This window comes from Barbus barbus (genome assembly GCF_936440315.1).
Source record: "Barbus barbus genome assembly, chromosome: 48".
NCBI lineage: Eukaryota > Metazoa > Chordata > Actinopteri > Cypriniformes > Cyprinidae > Barbus > Barbus barbus.
Window position 1 is genome coordinate 18,107,292 of NC_136726.1, and position 16,095 is coordinate 18,123,386.

Sequence of the window (16,095 nt, forward strand, 5' to 3'; positions counted from 1 at the left end):
AGTTCAGCTTAATTTTGCAATAAGCATATCGTTTATTCACTCACAAATATGCTATGATCTTATTTCAGTGAAAAGTCCGTTCCAAACCGCTTTTTAAATCTTGTAGAGCACATAAGATGGTGTGAACAATGTTCATGCTTCTTTTCTATAGAATGAATACAAGAGCTGTCAAGCTCCAAAAATAAAGTGTTATAAAGCTGTTTCATGTGACTTGTGTGCTGTATTCTGAAACCACATGACATATTTGTATAAGGGAATTTTAAAGGGCCGTTCACACCAAAGATGATGAATATACTAAGTTAAAGGGTTAGTTCACCCAAAAATGCAATTTCTGCCATTAATTACTTGCTACAATAACTATATAGTAGTTGACACCAATGGATGGGAACTGATAATTATAAGTGCGTTAAAGGGATAATTCACCCAAAAATGAAAATTCTGTCATTAATTACACACCCTCGAAGACCTTCGTTCATCTTCGGAACACAAATGAACATTTTTGTTGAAATCCAAGAGCTTTCTGACCTTCCATAGACGGCAATGCAACTATCAGAAAGGTAGTAAAAACATTTAAAATAGTCCATGTGATCAAACGTTGTTTTATGGAGCTACAAGAATGTTTTGTGCACAAAGAAAACTAAAATAATGACTTTATTGAACAATTTCTTCTCTTCCATGTAAGTCTTCGACGTGCGTTTACAACAGTACCACGATGCTGAAGCAGGAGCAGCAGTTCTGACGTAGAACGTCCATCCCTCTTAGTTCCTCTGTATATTCTGGTTCAAACAGGTAAGAAATGTTTATGAAGACCATTTAATGTACAGCGTGCGTCTTCCTCTGCTTGCAAACAAGTCGCAGCTCATCCGGGTTCTACGTCAGCGCACCGGCTTCTGCATTAGCAGCACCGCACGCGTACGTCATGGTTCTCTCACGCGTCGAAGAGTAGGAATTGTTGAATATGTCGAAAATAATGTCGAAAGTCGTTATTTGTGTTTTCATTGAGAATAGGGAGTCCACACAACATCTTTAACAGAAACTTATCATTGGAATCAATTTCAGAATTGTTTTTTGCCCCAGCTTTTGAATAACAAACACATTGACAGCCAGTCAGAATCCACCAGCTTTGAAGAGCTCAAGCATTTAAAGTGGAAAATGACAAAACTGCAGTGCGCGTTTATAATAAGCAGACAAAACTGCAGTGCACGTAGCATTCTTGGTGTGAATGGCCTTTAATCTCAGTTCACAGAAAATCTCTCAAAAATCATGTACACTTTCAAAATTAGTTCGAGACATGCAAGAACCAATCATCGACATCAAAAATCTGTGTGTATTTTTTGAATATGCAAAATCAAATCCAGAACTAAGACAGAGGACATAATCTTCTGTGGTTAGCATGTCTAACATTTCTCAAAGAATGCAGCAAATTAATAATATGAACTACTTTCTGGAGCTTTTTGGTCATTTTCAATGCTTTACAGCCCATAGACATTGTATAGGAAAAGTACAGCTAGGACATTCTTCAGAGCTTCTCATTTAACGCTTCACCTGGCAAAAAAAAGTCATACGGCTTTTGATCAACATGAGGGCGAGTATAAATGACAGCATTTTCATTCCTGTCTCAACTAATCCCTCAAAAACGTCTCCATCTCTATCAGCGCCTCTGTCAGCTTATTAAAGTCCTCAGCGGCGAGATTGAGTTTTATTGTCGTCTCAGCCCTCAGACTTATTAAGAAGAATGGCCTCTTTCTCAAACGCCTGGGAGCAAGCCGCCCTGTTAGCACACAAACCCATCTGCTGTGGAGGAAACCGAATATGGTCTCAGCTGAGCGTGAAAGGGCATCGAAAAAAATAACCATACAAACTAAAAAAGGCCAGTCTGACTTCAGTAGACCTGTCAGCACTGTGAGAGGACAGCAGTATTTGCAGTTCTCTCCAAAGGCTGTCTGGTAAATCAGTACCTGATATCCCAGCTCTCACTGAGGATGTTTAGATATAAAAAGCATCTCTTGTGAGCTTTTGTTAACTGAACTCAACATTTCACGCCTCGCGCTCGAGCCACGTTAAATGCAGACAACTTCCTACTGTCCCCTGTCTGTGCTTCAGAGCACAACAACAAAGCTTCAAGACATCTGACAACAATGAAAAGCCAATTATAATTCAAAATGTGAATCACTTTTTTCCATGTGTGATCTTTATTAAATGTCCACTTTAATGTCTTTGCATTTGCTTGTACGAATCATTTTTATGAACACACACTCTCAATATCAAACCAAAACAGAAAATAAAAAAAAGAAACAACAAAAGACTAGATTAACCTTTCAATTCGCTGTCATCTCTTCAGAAAAACAAAAAAATAATTTCCATCTCAGAACACACAACAAATAAAGGACATCTAACAAAGAGATCTGTCAGTATAGAAAGCATACGCACAGGAAAAACAAGCATGGAAATGAATCAGACCGAATTACAGGAGCAAGCGCATTTCCTGCGGGGAATTATCTTCCAGACAGGACGCTACTCCGGAACTTGATTAGCTGGAAAAGGTGTCTGATGGCCTGACTGATGTAAATGGACGTGGGCACACTATAGAGATAATCAGGCATGGAGTTGGAATTCGGAGAAGTGAGAATATTTTTCTGTAATTTAAGATTTTCCCAGGGGAGACAGACAGACAGACAGACCGGCTAGGAGAGGTGAGACACGAGACGACACGACAAGTTGACGAACAGACAGCATTCTCATGTTCAACATTGTCAGATTCAAGCAAACCGAGGTGACAGACAAAAGCCAGAAGGGACGACTGAGATGGCTCTGCTACACATTACAGATGGGTTTCCTACAGCGAGATAAGGCCTAAACGTGTTTTTGTGTGGGAAATTGGCTAAATCTGAGCGCAGGAACCCATCGCTACCCGCACTACAATCGGATACGAGTTCTGTTTACCTGAAAATACTGCAAGAAGGTATATCAAGCGAATATGTTGATGACTAAACTGATCTAGGTCTTGAAATAAGACCATCTCTGCATATCTGTTCCTGAACTGCACGGCTCAAATCGGCATATAAGTATAAATGCACATTCTGCGGCTTGTTACTATGCCAGACACGATCAAAATGGTACAAATAACAAAAATGTGTTGCGGATAATCCACAGCTAGCTTATTAAGAAGCAGCTTTATTTATTAACAGAAGATACGGTGGATAAAGATTGTAAACGTCAGCTCTCGTTGCGCGATTTGAGCCCGACCAATGAAAGAGCTAGCTGAAGACCCGACCGCTGCTGGATCACGGACGTCGTCTTCTGTCAGCGAGATCTGTAAATGCCGCGTCTGTTACAGCACGGACAGCCTTCGCAGGCCAAGCTGGGTGATTGACATTCATAGGAAAAAAAACAAAAAAACATGCGGCCGCTGAGCATAGGCAGAACCGTCCACAGCAGAGATAAAGAAATAAAAGAACTGCGTGAGCTCAAACCACAATGACACGGATTCAAGCGTAGCTTCCAAGGCCTTAGGAATAGAAAACAGAAAATGGAGATACAAAGCTTCACATATTGCACTGAGTCCCACAATTTTGTATAGATCCAGTTGTGTATGTAATTTTTGAGTTATTTACATACAGTACGAACTTCAGGGATGAATGAATGAGAAACTATCAGCAGTTCCAGCCAAAGACAAAAGGGAAAAAACAGAGCTAAAAAACAATGCTGGAATAAAAAGATGTTCACCGATTAGTGCTCTGCCTGATAAAATCTCTCTGAAAAGCACAGAAAAGAAAAAACGCACACGGACATTCTTATCTCAGCGCCCGGACCAAATCTGACTTTGGCTGGAACGTTCTCATCCTCGAGTCTTGTATTTCCCATATCGCAAGGGTTTAGTTAGCGCCTTCGTGTTGATTCAGATACATTAAGTCTGGATAAACAATCTCCAAAAGAGTCCTCTGCTCATCCAGCTGTGGTTCTCTGCTTTAGCACAGGTTCCAAGGGTCCACGTGGAGAGCCCGGTTCGGATCTAGCACAGCTTGAGCTTGAAGGCGGAGATCTCCATTGGCTCCAGATTGATGGAGGAGTCGTTGGAGAGTGGAGGCTGAGAGTGCATCAGAGACAGAGACATGGGCTGCAGGAGCTGAAGATCTAGCCCACGGAACAGCCCAGAAATGGAGAGCTGGGAAGACAGATCAGAGACTCAGATTCAGAATGACTAAAAATAGACTTTATCAGACCTACATGCATCCACACAGTTTAGACCTGATCAAATGAAGTGAAACATGACTACAACGCAAAAGTATCAAATACTCACATAGAAATATAAAGTAATAGTATACTAATATCTTCAAATCAATGTGAACAAAACATTTAGATACCTAAATGAATTGTGTGTGTGTGTGTGTGTATATATATATATATATGAAATGTGTGCGTGAGAGAGAGCTGAACAGCTAAAATTACTAAGTGGAAATAATTTGATAAAAATGACATACAAACAAATTAAACTTAAATTGTAATATATATTAAAAAAAAAAGAATAAAAATGACAAAAAATAAAACTAATTACAATGAAAACTGAAAATATAAAATTAAAAAGCAAATTCAAAATATTAATAAAACCGATAATAGTATATAAATAATGCTAAAACAAAACTGACATTAACATATATACACACTTATTAATTTATAAAATATTTCTAGTTAAAATGTCACTTTTGTTATATATATATATATATATATATATATATATATATATATACATACACACACACACACACTTGTCTATATATATATATATATATATATATATATATATATATATATATATATATATATATATATATAGACAAATTAAAAATGAATAATGTTTAAAATGTTCTTTTTCCAACACATTTGAAACTTTTTAAGTCTTATTACAGAAAGTGAGACACTGACCTGGCCTTGTGTGGTGGTACAGTTGAAACCAGGGTTCTGGGCCTCCAGACCACAATCCAGGCCCAATCGATGGAGGAGCAGAGCCATGTAGGGAGATGGAGAGTGAGCGTCCTGCTGAAAAACATGAAATGATACCAAATAAATGTCAGTGAAAATAAATCCCCCTCCAAACACACCCAATAAAACCACCAGACCACAAGTGAAAGTTTTTTTTTCCCCATTTACGAACTGAAAGTCCTCATCAGTTTCACAGGCAGGTGAAATCGATACTGACACACATTTTTCTCCCAGGGCTCTCATTTACCGGGCTTTGGATGCTCCTGAGGTTCAACAGGTGGAAGTCGCAGGGCAGGGTGCCAGCCAATGGAGCGAAGGTACGCATGGGCGGCACGCCGTGTTTCCTGGGCAACACGGGCAGTGCCAGCACCTCATGGTTCAGGATGGTGGAGGTCATGTGACTGAGAAGCGACGGGAAGCTGACTGGTCTGCTGTCCACCGGCTGGAAGATACAGACATGCATCAGGTAACTTTTTAGGGTCACTGAATGAGATGAGCTCAGTACAGATTCTACTTCTACATACTACTGATCTACAGCCCGTTAGCATATAAAAGGTTTGGGTGCACGGCAGCACAGGTAGAGATAGCGGACAGGAAACGACCTTTGGCTTCTTAATCCAGGTGGAAACCTGTCGCTTGTTGCTATGGTAACAAGCTGAACTAGGGCTCCACAAAACTGCTACGGCACTACTCTCCACCACTGCAATAATGTTACCTCTTCCTGGCCGTCTCCTAAAATACCAGCAATGATTTTGTTTATCATGTTGGTGACTCTGGCATAGGAGCCAGCTGGCTGCATGCGCGAGGAGAGAAAGACAGGATGATAAGTGATAGACAGACATGAACAAAAAACAAAAAGAGGTTATGATATGTATAAGGGGGGCATGATGAACTGGAATGGAAAGAAACACAAGGGGGCACTTTGTTAATGCCTACATATACATGTATAAAATTATTACTTTATATATTTTTATTAAGAAATAATTGTACTATTAATATATGCCCAATACATTTGTAACACATAATATATAGTGATCACTATAGGACACTGTATTATTTATAATCTTTCAGGAGACAGCATGATTAAAATAAAAATATATATTATTTAAATCAGTCTGAGCTGGAGTGTAAAAACTCTGAAGCCCATTATCTATTATTACACACTTGCCAGCTTTTAGACTGGCTGGACTCAGAATGATACTGTCCCTAGAGCCTTCACAAAGCTCTCATGAGTAACAATAGAGAGCCCCCTACAGGACACTGGGTGAAATGAGCATTTACATACTGCTGGCACTGCTACAGGACACCTATATTTTGGTATGCATAACAAGATCTCTCATGTGAAGCTGAAATTGCAAGCTCCAATCAGATTAATCAACTGCTATGATTCTCGCCAGTCAGGGCGCACAGGGCTTTATCAGTCAGCCAGGAAATAAAATTGTATTAAAAACATAGCAGGCTACACTCCGGAGAAATATCTAGTCATGGTTTGTCTCATCTAATACTTCAAATATTTTGAATTTAGCTTGAGGCATCCAGGAGCATGTAAACTATGTTCTGCCTTAAGTGTATAGTTGTATTATTATTACTACAGGGGGAAAATAAATAAACAAAATTGTCTTTTATTCTAAAATAATGATATCTTATTTAACTGAATTGAATTGAATAAAATCTTTTTGAAAACTCTACAATCTAAATCTAATTCTTACAATACATTTAGTTTTGTTTGAAGCACTCAGTAGCAAGTAAACTCTGTTAGGATTAGGGCTGTGTTTATTTTATTAATCTAGTTTAATTAGTATTACTACAGATCATTATAACAAGTTTTCAATTTAATTTTAATTTGCATGATTGGTTGATTTACACGTTTGACCATCTCTTCCTGTCTAAGTAGACTCTGGATGAGTACATGCTCATTCTGACGGAGTCTGAGTTTGACTTTGGTTTGGTTCATTTGTATCCCCGTCCAGTCAGAACTCACCTTTCCACTGCTGCTCCTCCTCTCCAGCAGAAGACGGAAGCGATTGGCCGTTCGTTTGTTGTCCTTCAGGCCCTGCCCCAGACCCCTGTTATCGTCTTGCATCAGTCTGCGGTCCAGGATCACCTCCAGCTGACCTGCAGAGAATGGAAAGAGCGTACGAGGGAAGGATGAAGAGGCAGAGGATGGTAATAGCATAGAGCAAGGCAAACCATTAGACAGTACACTCACTTCATCTTCATTATTGGATACATTGCATCAAATCAATACAGAACCAGAGCACAGTGTCCCACTGTTAGTGTTTTCCTCCCTACCGTCTCAGTCCCTGATTCATGTTTCAACCTGCTAAGAAACTCACTGCTATAAACCTAAAAAGTGCCAGTATTTTGGTATCAGGTCGATACTGAATTGAAAACAGCATAACGAGGAGAGTTTTTCTCTGTATTGTCAGCTCAATTTGGTACACAGGTTAAAAAAAAAAAAAAAAAAGATTCCTACTATGGTAAAAGCTCAGCTCATGAGTATTAATTAGGACATGCTTTTGTTTCTTAGTAACCTTCCTGAAGCATCTAGTCACATAAAAGAATATTAATAAGCCAATCAGCCAATGCTGTTAAAGTTTATGTAAATAATAATAAAGTAGTGTTTAATGGCATTTTAGTTTTGCAACAAAATTTGTATTTAAAAATAAATAAAAATATATATGCATAAAAAATGTATTAAATTAAAATAATTATTATTAATAATAATAATAATGACCAATAACCAATATGGTGCAATTATATTGTGCAAGAAGTTTCACTGATTTAATGGCAATTTAGTCTTAAAAAAAAAAAATATAATAATAATAATAATAATAATACATTTATATAAAATATATAAATAAATCATGTAACCAAATTTATATTAATAAGCCAAATAAAAAGTTGGGCTAAATGCTGTTTTTCTTTTTTAAAGATTATGTAAACAACATCCTATTAAAAGTAATGTGTTTAATTGCATTTTAGAATTTGCAAAAAAAAAAAAAAAAGTATTTAAAATAAAAACAAAATTGTATAAAAACTCAATTGAATTCTAATTCAGAAAATGTCTAATACTGGATGTTATTTACAGAAACTTTAAAAAATGTTTGTTTTTTTTACATGATTTACATTTTAAATTGCCATTAAATCAGTGAAACTAACATGCATACAATATAATTGTACCATATACATACAATATATAATTATCATTTATATTGTATGTCATTATTAAGAGTTTTTTCAATTAAATTACATTTTTATACAATACAAATTTTGTAGCAAAAACTAAAATGCCTTTAAACACACTATATTATTATTTACATAAACTTTAGTTTTATAGCCAATATGGTAAAATTATACTGTGCAATAAGTTTCACAGATTTAACGGCATTTTAATTAAAAATAATAAATTATTAAAAATACATTTATATAATTTTTTTTTTTTTTTTTAAATCGCCAAACAAATTAATATTTATAAGACAAATAAAAACTTAGGCTGCATGCTGTTATTTTTAAGTTTATGTAAATAACATCCCATTAAAATGTTTAGTTTAATTCCATTTTAGTTTTTGCACCGTAATTTGTAAGTAAAAATACATTTGTGAAAATAATCATGTCATCGACACTATTGCAATATAAGCGTTTGTAAACCCTACTCACCGCTGGCCAGGCTGCTGACGCCCAGTGCCTGGGCTGTGTGGAGCGTGAGCCGGTATTGGCTGTCCTGAATATATGCCATGGCAGGCATCGGGTAGAAATTAGCCTGCAGTGGAAGTTTCTGGAAGTACCGGCGAGGCTGGATCTGATGAGCAGGGAAAACACAGAGCATTAGCTTGATTATCTGGCCAGAGAGTAATCAGAGTTTAGGACAAATTAAGGTGAACTTTTACTCCATGCTGATAGCTCAAATAAGACTAAGATTATTTTAAAGACTCTGAGGAACAAAGCAGCAGCTTGATGAACCTCAAGAGTCTGTGGACGTGTGTACTTCACCTGGAAGCCGTTGAGGTCTGTGTAGAAAGTATCTCCGCTCTGAATGTCGGTAACCAGCCGCATGGCCAGCTCCTTGTTATTCTGATCTCTGATGTCCACCATGGTGGTGATGTCCAGAGAAAGACCATCAACTCCTGAAGTAATATGTCAGGAATAACTGATCAGACATGGCAAGGTGTCCTCACACGATCGTGTTTATGTGCGAGACAGATGGACGCCTAAAGGATGGAGGGAGTACCTGGAACATTATGAATGCGGACCGTCTGCTGGAAGTGTTGATAATGTGCCACAACCTCAGCGAAGAGAGGCCCTTCCACCACACGCACTACAGGGGCTTCTCTCTGTGAATACGGCTGAGAGCGAGCAGAAAGGAAGGTGTTAATTGTTTGGTAAATTGCTTTTCGCCCCAGTCAAGACTAACGTACACTACCTTGGCATGTCCATCCGGCAGGAAGAGATAGGCCCCGCTCTTGTCCTTGGAGGGTCGAGTTCCGTATGTGAGGAACTGAATCTGTACCCTCACCTCCTGAGGATCGTCTTTACGTCGAATGCTCTGATGGAGAAAAGAGCATGAGAAAGAGAATTAATCATTGTAGACTTATCTGCTGACTCAGACTCTAAAAGGACACAACAGCATATGTACTACAAAAATAGGACAGGGATACGTTTCATTTCTTTTGGCAACAATAAGGAAAACAAAAAAAAACAAAAAACACTTGTCCAGATGACTGAACATAAAAATAGACTGCTGATGTCATAGCTTGGAAACTTCCTTTTTTTATTACCATTAAATATTTGCTCAGTGCAGTTGATTTTCAACATTTTTCAGGGCAATTTTTTCTAGTGGTGCACATATTAAACTTCTGGCTGATACCTACAAGCTGATATTTATTATTATAATTCATGTCATGGCAGATATAATTCAATACTATTTTGCCTATAAAAAATATTTATCAATATATTTATTTATTAATATAATTTTTTAGACCAAATTATAATATCCACTATAACATGAATTATAATTGAATACTATTTTTGTCTAAAATTAATATATAGTGCCTTGCAAAAGTATTCATACTCCTTAATTTTTTTTCATGTTTTATGTTGCTGCCTTATGTTAAACTGCTTTAAATTACTTTTTTCCACATCAATCTACACTCCATACACTATAATACCCTGTACCCACTAAACTACTGAAAGAGTTGTTACCTGTAGCAGAAGAACCACTTCTCAATATTATTAACTCATCGTTATCTTTAGGTCACGTCCCAAAACCATTCAAGCTGGCGGTTATTAAGCCTCTTATTAAGAAACCACAACTAGATTCTAATGAACTGGCAAATTACAGACCCATTTCAAATCTTCCGTTTATGTCTAAAATTTTAGAAAAAGTTGTGTCTGCTCAATTGTGTTCCTACTTGAAAAAAATGATCTCTATGAAGAATTTCAGTCAGGTTTCAGGCCTCACCATAGTACAGAAACTGCACTTGTTAAAATTACAAATGACTTGCTTCTTGCTTCAGACCAAGGCTGCATCTCATTGCTATTATTACTTGATCTTAGTGCTGCGTTCGACACTATAGACCATGACATACTCATAGATCAATTACAAAACTATACTGGTATTCAAGGGCAGGCTTTAAGATGGTTTAGATCCTACCTGTCCGATCGCTACCACTTTGTTCATTGAAATGGGGAGTCATCTCAATTATCACCAGTAAAGTATGGAGTACCACAAGGATCTGTCCTAGGTTCTCTGCTATTTTCAATATACATGTTGCCTTTTGGTAATATTATTAGAAAATACGGCATTAGCTTTCATTGTTATGCTGATGATACCCAACTATATATCTCAACAAGACCAGATGAAACTTCTTAACTATCTAAGCTAATAAATTGTATAAAAAATGTAAAAGATTGGATGACCAATAATTTCCTCCTATTAAATTCAGATAAGACAGAGATATTACTTATTGGACCAAAAAACCGTACACAGAATCTCTTTGATTACAATTTGCAACTAGACGGATGCACTGTTACGTCCTCTAAAGTAAAAAATCTGGGTGTTATACGAGACAGCAACTTGTCCTTTGAAAATCATATTTCCCATGTTACAAAAACAGCATTCTTCCATCTTAGAAACATTGCCAAGCTTCAGAACATGCTACCTGTTTCTGATGCAGAAAAGCTAGTTCATGCATTCATGACCTCTAGACTGGACTACTGTAATGTACTGCTAGGTGGTTGTCCTGCATCTTCAATAAACAAGCTACAGATAGTCCAAAATGCAGCGGCTAGAGTTCTTACCAGGTCAAGAAAATATGATCATATTACCCCAATTTTACAGTCTCTGCACTGGTTACCTATTCAGTTCCGTATCATTTACAAAATATTATTACTTGCCTATAAGGCCCTAAATGGTTTAGCTCCTGTGTACCTAACTTGTCTTCTACCACGCTACAATCCAACCTGCTCCCTAAGGTCGCAAAACTCTGGACTTTTGGTAGTACCTAGGATAGCAAAGTCCACTAAAGGAGGTAGAGCTTTTTCACATTTGGCTCCCAAACTCTGGAATAGCCTTCTAGATAATGTTCGGGGTTCAGACACACTCTCTCTGTTTAAATCTAGATTAAAGACACATCTCTTTAGCCAAGCATTCACATAATGCATCTTATAATCTTGTACTGCAGTTATATCTGATCAAATGTACATTATTATTATTCTTTAGCTTGGGTTGAACAAATCATTTTTGCTTCGATGGAACAGCAGCTATGCTAATTATGTCTCTATTTGTTTCTCTGTTTCGGTCACGGGATTAACATCCCATGGTAACTAGGAATTACAGAAGCTTCAGTCTGGATCCAACCCTTAAATGATCTGAGATGACCGAACACCTGAGAAAAGATAATGCCAACCCCTCAGAGGACCTCAGAGGATGCCAACGCTCAGACAACATACAGAATTACCAAATTTTGCCATAAGTTAAATATATTAAGGTTCTGCAATATATAAATATATTGTGGAAACGTAATTTCCCATAGAGCTGCTTTGCAACGATTTGTATCGTAAAAAGCACTATACAAATAAACTTGAACTTGAGAATAGAAGAAAAGCTCAATGCAAATAGCCTTAATGAAAACCCAGTCCAGAGCATTCAGAACCTCAGACGGGCAGAAGGTTTACCTTCCAACAGGACAATTACCCTAAGCACACAGCAAGAGTGGCTTATAGACAACTCTGTGAATGTCTTTGAGTGGCCCAGCCACAGCCTGAGTTTGAACCCAATCAAATATATATATATATATATATATATATAAGTATATTCAGGCATCACAACATTATAATAATATACAAAAATGGGCATTCGTTGTGAGATTTCCTGAACATTTGTTCTAACCATTATTAAATTTATTAAATTTAGTTGTTGTTTTTTAAGGTATTTAAAATGAGCTTTAGATGACAAAAAGGTCATTTATACAATATATACAATATAGAATAATGCTAAAAAAAAAAAAAAAAAATGAATATTGGCTGATAACTGATATTAAAAATTCTATACTATTTTACCATAAATAACAAAATATAAGAATATAATAAAATAAAAATAAATAAAAAAAATTAAACTATAATGAATCATTCTAAATTCTACAAGTGAATTTAGGCATCACTATAATGTACAGTATACAAAAATTACATTTAACAATTGTATTAAATTATTACTACTTTAATAAGTGAGCTTTGCATGACGACAAAGGAAATCTAAATGAATAAATGCATTAATAAATATCAGCTGAGCTTTACACATACAATATAGACTGACCATTAAAAATTCCTAATATTGGAAGATAACCGATATATCGCATATCCTTATATTTTCTATTCGTAACAAAACAAGCGGGAATTCACTAAGAATGAATTGTGCCTTTTACTGAATCATTTGCGTATGCTGTCTGTATTGTCTTAAGCCTGGAATACAGTACGCGATTTTTGCCCTGATTTCCTCCCGATTTTACGGTCTGAACAAGTTGACGCTAGTTGAGGAAAGTCAGAGCCAGTCTGCAGATTACAGCTGACAGATTCCACAGAAAATCAGGTAGTGTATGATGGTCACAGACTCGATTTTTTTAGCTTCAGACTTTGATTCTATCCAGTCGGAGGATATCAAACATGTTTGATATTTTCAGCGGATTTTAGAACGCATGTGTTGTCATTTGTCATGCATCTCCTAGCAACAGGGCGCGCAGTTCTTTGTGATCGGAACAACTTTAAACTTTAAAGTAGTGTATGATCTTCAGTCACGTAGTGTATGATGCCCAGTTTTCCTTTGTCACTATTTACAAAGCCGGTAAATGTATGATGTCTAGTGTTTTAAAAATCTGTTCAGATTTTAAAAGTCGTGTAGTGTATTCCAGCCTTTAGCAGATGATTTACTTAAGGAATTATGCAAATCAGATAACGGTGTATACATAATTAACTCAACTTCCTGAGGCATTTTAGTCACTTTAGTGGCACTGTACCCTCAAGCCCCGGTTAATTTCTCACTTCACTTCCTAACACAACAGCAACACACAAAACCATCTCACCTCCAGCAGACCTGTGGTTCCAGAGAAGCCCAGAGTGAGAGACTGGCTCTGGATGTAGAACGGCTGGGCGTCTACTGTCTGCGATCGCACGGGCAGAGGGTCCAAACCCCGTATGCTCTGACCTCGTCCTGGAATCCTGAGCAGCGTATCAGAGCGCAGGGTCATGGGGGAGTCTGCAGAGTCGTACAGGTGGAAGATGGCCAATCCCAGAGCGGGGAGGCGTGCCATGAAAGAAGCCTGAACAAAGAGACAAGAAAGAGTGTAGGTTTTGAGACGACTTTATTTCAGATCCAGGAGTGAATGGACTAAAATAGACACACCTGGTAGACCTCTCCACTCATCTCAACGGCAGACACCCACTGCGCACTCAGCTGAACCGGTAAAGTTTGTCCGTCTTCAGTGAGAACCCTAACTCTCGGCGAATTCACCAGCACAGTCACTACACACAGACGCTCCTGCTCGACGGGGTTAAACAGCACCAGATACCTGAGGAAGAGGAGGAAGATCGTATCTACACACTGAATAAAATGACAGTATTTGCAGTGTTCAAGATCTACGGATAACACATCTTACCTGGGAAAAGATTCCAGCTCGATAAGCGTGCGCTGCGGGAGAGAGTCTTGTGTGGCACGTCTGTCGTCCTGCAGTCACATGGACAGAGGTCAAAGGTCAGACTCTTAACCCTCATGTTGTGTTCTGGTCATTTTGACCCCTAAAAGACTCTCTTTTTCCCCAAAAGTCTTAGTTATTGTTGGTCACATTGGATTTAAACCTACTAACTTTGCACACATGGTCAAAAATGGCCAGGCTACCAAAATCGCATATGCATTTCTCAATTGTTATATTATTATTATTATTATTATCAAATATTGGTTTCAATTAGTGCTGTCAAATGAATAATCGTAATCGCATCCAAAATAAAAGTTTTTGTTTACATAATATGTGTGTTTACGGTGTAAATGGATTATGTATATGCAAATACACACACATACAGTATATATTTTGAATTTATATTAATATAATATATATTATATATAAATATATAAAAAAATTCTTAAATATATACATCCATGTGTGTATTCGTATATACATAATAAATATACACAGTACACACAACATATATTATGTAAACAAAAACTTTTATTTTGGATGCAATTTATCGCGATTAATCGTTTGACAGCACTAGTTTCAATATTTTTGCCAACTTCTTGTTTTTATGAACACATGTTTTGTATTGAAACTTATTAATCATAGACCTCATTTATCTAAACTTATGCATCCGTTTTTGAGTAAATATTGCCCAAATTATTGAGAAATACTACACACTCAAAAACTGAGGTGGCATAAGCTCAAATGAAAGAGAGAAATACAAAACCTGTACTAATTGAAAGAATGTTGACAAAAAGACTGAATTCAAGATTTGGTGACAATATTACAATTACAAACGATTTTTAAAGGGACAGTTCACCCAAAAATTTAAATAAATTTTTGGGTGAACTGTCCCTTTAAAAGGCTTGTCATTTTTGACTGGGAACGCCAAATAAGGTTAATGATTTTCAGCACAGCACAAGGGTTAAACTTCAGAAAAACTGAGGCTGTTCCTCACCGTCTCTAAGAAAGGCTCCGTCTGGTAGAAGCGATAAATGTCTTTATTCTTTATTACCAGGAAGTGTGCAGCATTAATGATCACTCGTTTCAGACCGACCAGAGAACGTAATAGCCTGTGGGGGGGAGAAACGAATCAAGAACCGCTTACAAACCGAAAGTCGTCAATCCAAACACTAAAATTGCTAAAAATGGTCCATTAAAGATGATATTTCAGTAATAACACCCTGAGAGACTTCCTTCGATCTTCAAATCAGTTAATGCGGATCACATCTGCAAGCTTTCATTCAGAGACCTGTTTCCGTAGTCGATGACGACAGCCTCTTTAGCAGTGCCTGTGATGGCATCGTGGTGCTGGAACAACCCTATGTTGCGCCTGGCATCGGTGAGGAGGGAGTAATCTGAAACGGGATAACGTCCTTCAAGTCCCGCACGCCGAGCGTGTGCCACCGCCAGGCTGTAGAGAATCTCTGCCCCTCTACAGCAAACACAAAATCAAAACACAACAGTTCATGATGCGGAACGAACAGTGAGGCTTGACAAACTGAGAAACCAATGATAATAGAATTAAAGACTAAGTAATGACAGTAATTAGGCAATGCCTCGTGCTTAATTCAGGAGAAAAACTTGTCACCCACATGGAGAATAACTATTTTAATTATTCCCCAGTAATGCCGCAGAGAACAGGCCTTTATTCGAAGCATAATTGAATCTCTGGCAAATAAAAGCAAACACTTTCCAAAGCTACTAAAATAATGGATTAAATTCAGATACCTCGACGGCAGTTTGTCAGTGCAAATTTAAATGTGTTACCAATTAAAAATGAAAAAGCTTCCAAAAAATCTTGTTAGTATACTTCTGACCGAAAGCTACTAGTTGAATTGTTAACATTGTGTTGCTGTTGAATAACAGCTTTATGTAAAAATACTCTTCC

General features: G+C 37.3%; 1 protein-coding gene across 2 annotated transcripts in view; it reads right to left on the reverse strand.

The window, feature by feature from the left end:
- Positions 1-1,215: 1,215 nt before the first annotated feature.
- The window catches only part of LOC306866976 (alpha-mannosidase 2x-like), a 34,107-nt gene continuing 19,227 nt past the window's right edge, over positions 1,216-16,095 (reverse strand). The window contains exons 12-25 of one of the 2 annotated variants that reach the window (XM_079412438.1): positions 15,457-15,639; positions 15,163-15,277; positions 14,130-14,197; positions 13,877-14,042; positions 13,557-13,793; positions 9,404-9,526; positions 9,212-9,326; positions 8,974-9,107; positions 8,641-8,782; positions 6,962-7,095; positions 5,696-5,773; positions 5,228-5,422; positions 4,924-5,037; positions 1,216-4,165 (exon numbers count right to left, since the gene is read on the reverse strand). In XM_079412438.1, the coding sequence (XP_079268564.1) occupies positions 4,013-4,165; positions 4,924-5,037; positions 5,228-5,422; positions 5,696-5,773; positions 6,962-7,095; positions 8,641-8,782; positions 8,974-9,107; positions 9,212-9,326; positions 9,404-9,526; positions 13,557-13,793; positions 13,877-14,042; positions 14,130-14,197; positions 15,163-15,277; positions 15,457-15,639 (1,957 nt within the window). In that variant the 3' untranslated portion in view covers positions 1,216-4,012. The remainder of the gene's footprint in view (positions 4,166-4,923; positions 5,038-5,227; positions 5,423-5,695; positions 5,774-6,961; positions 7,096-8,640; positions 8,783-8,973; positions 9,108-9,211; positions 9,327-9,403; positions 9,527-13,556; positions 13,794-13,876; positions 14,043-14,129; positions 14,198-15,162; positions 15,278-15,456; positions 15,640-16,095) is intronic. The other variant, XM_079412439.1, reaches the window with a different exon arrangement.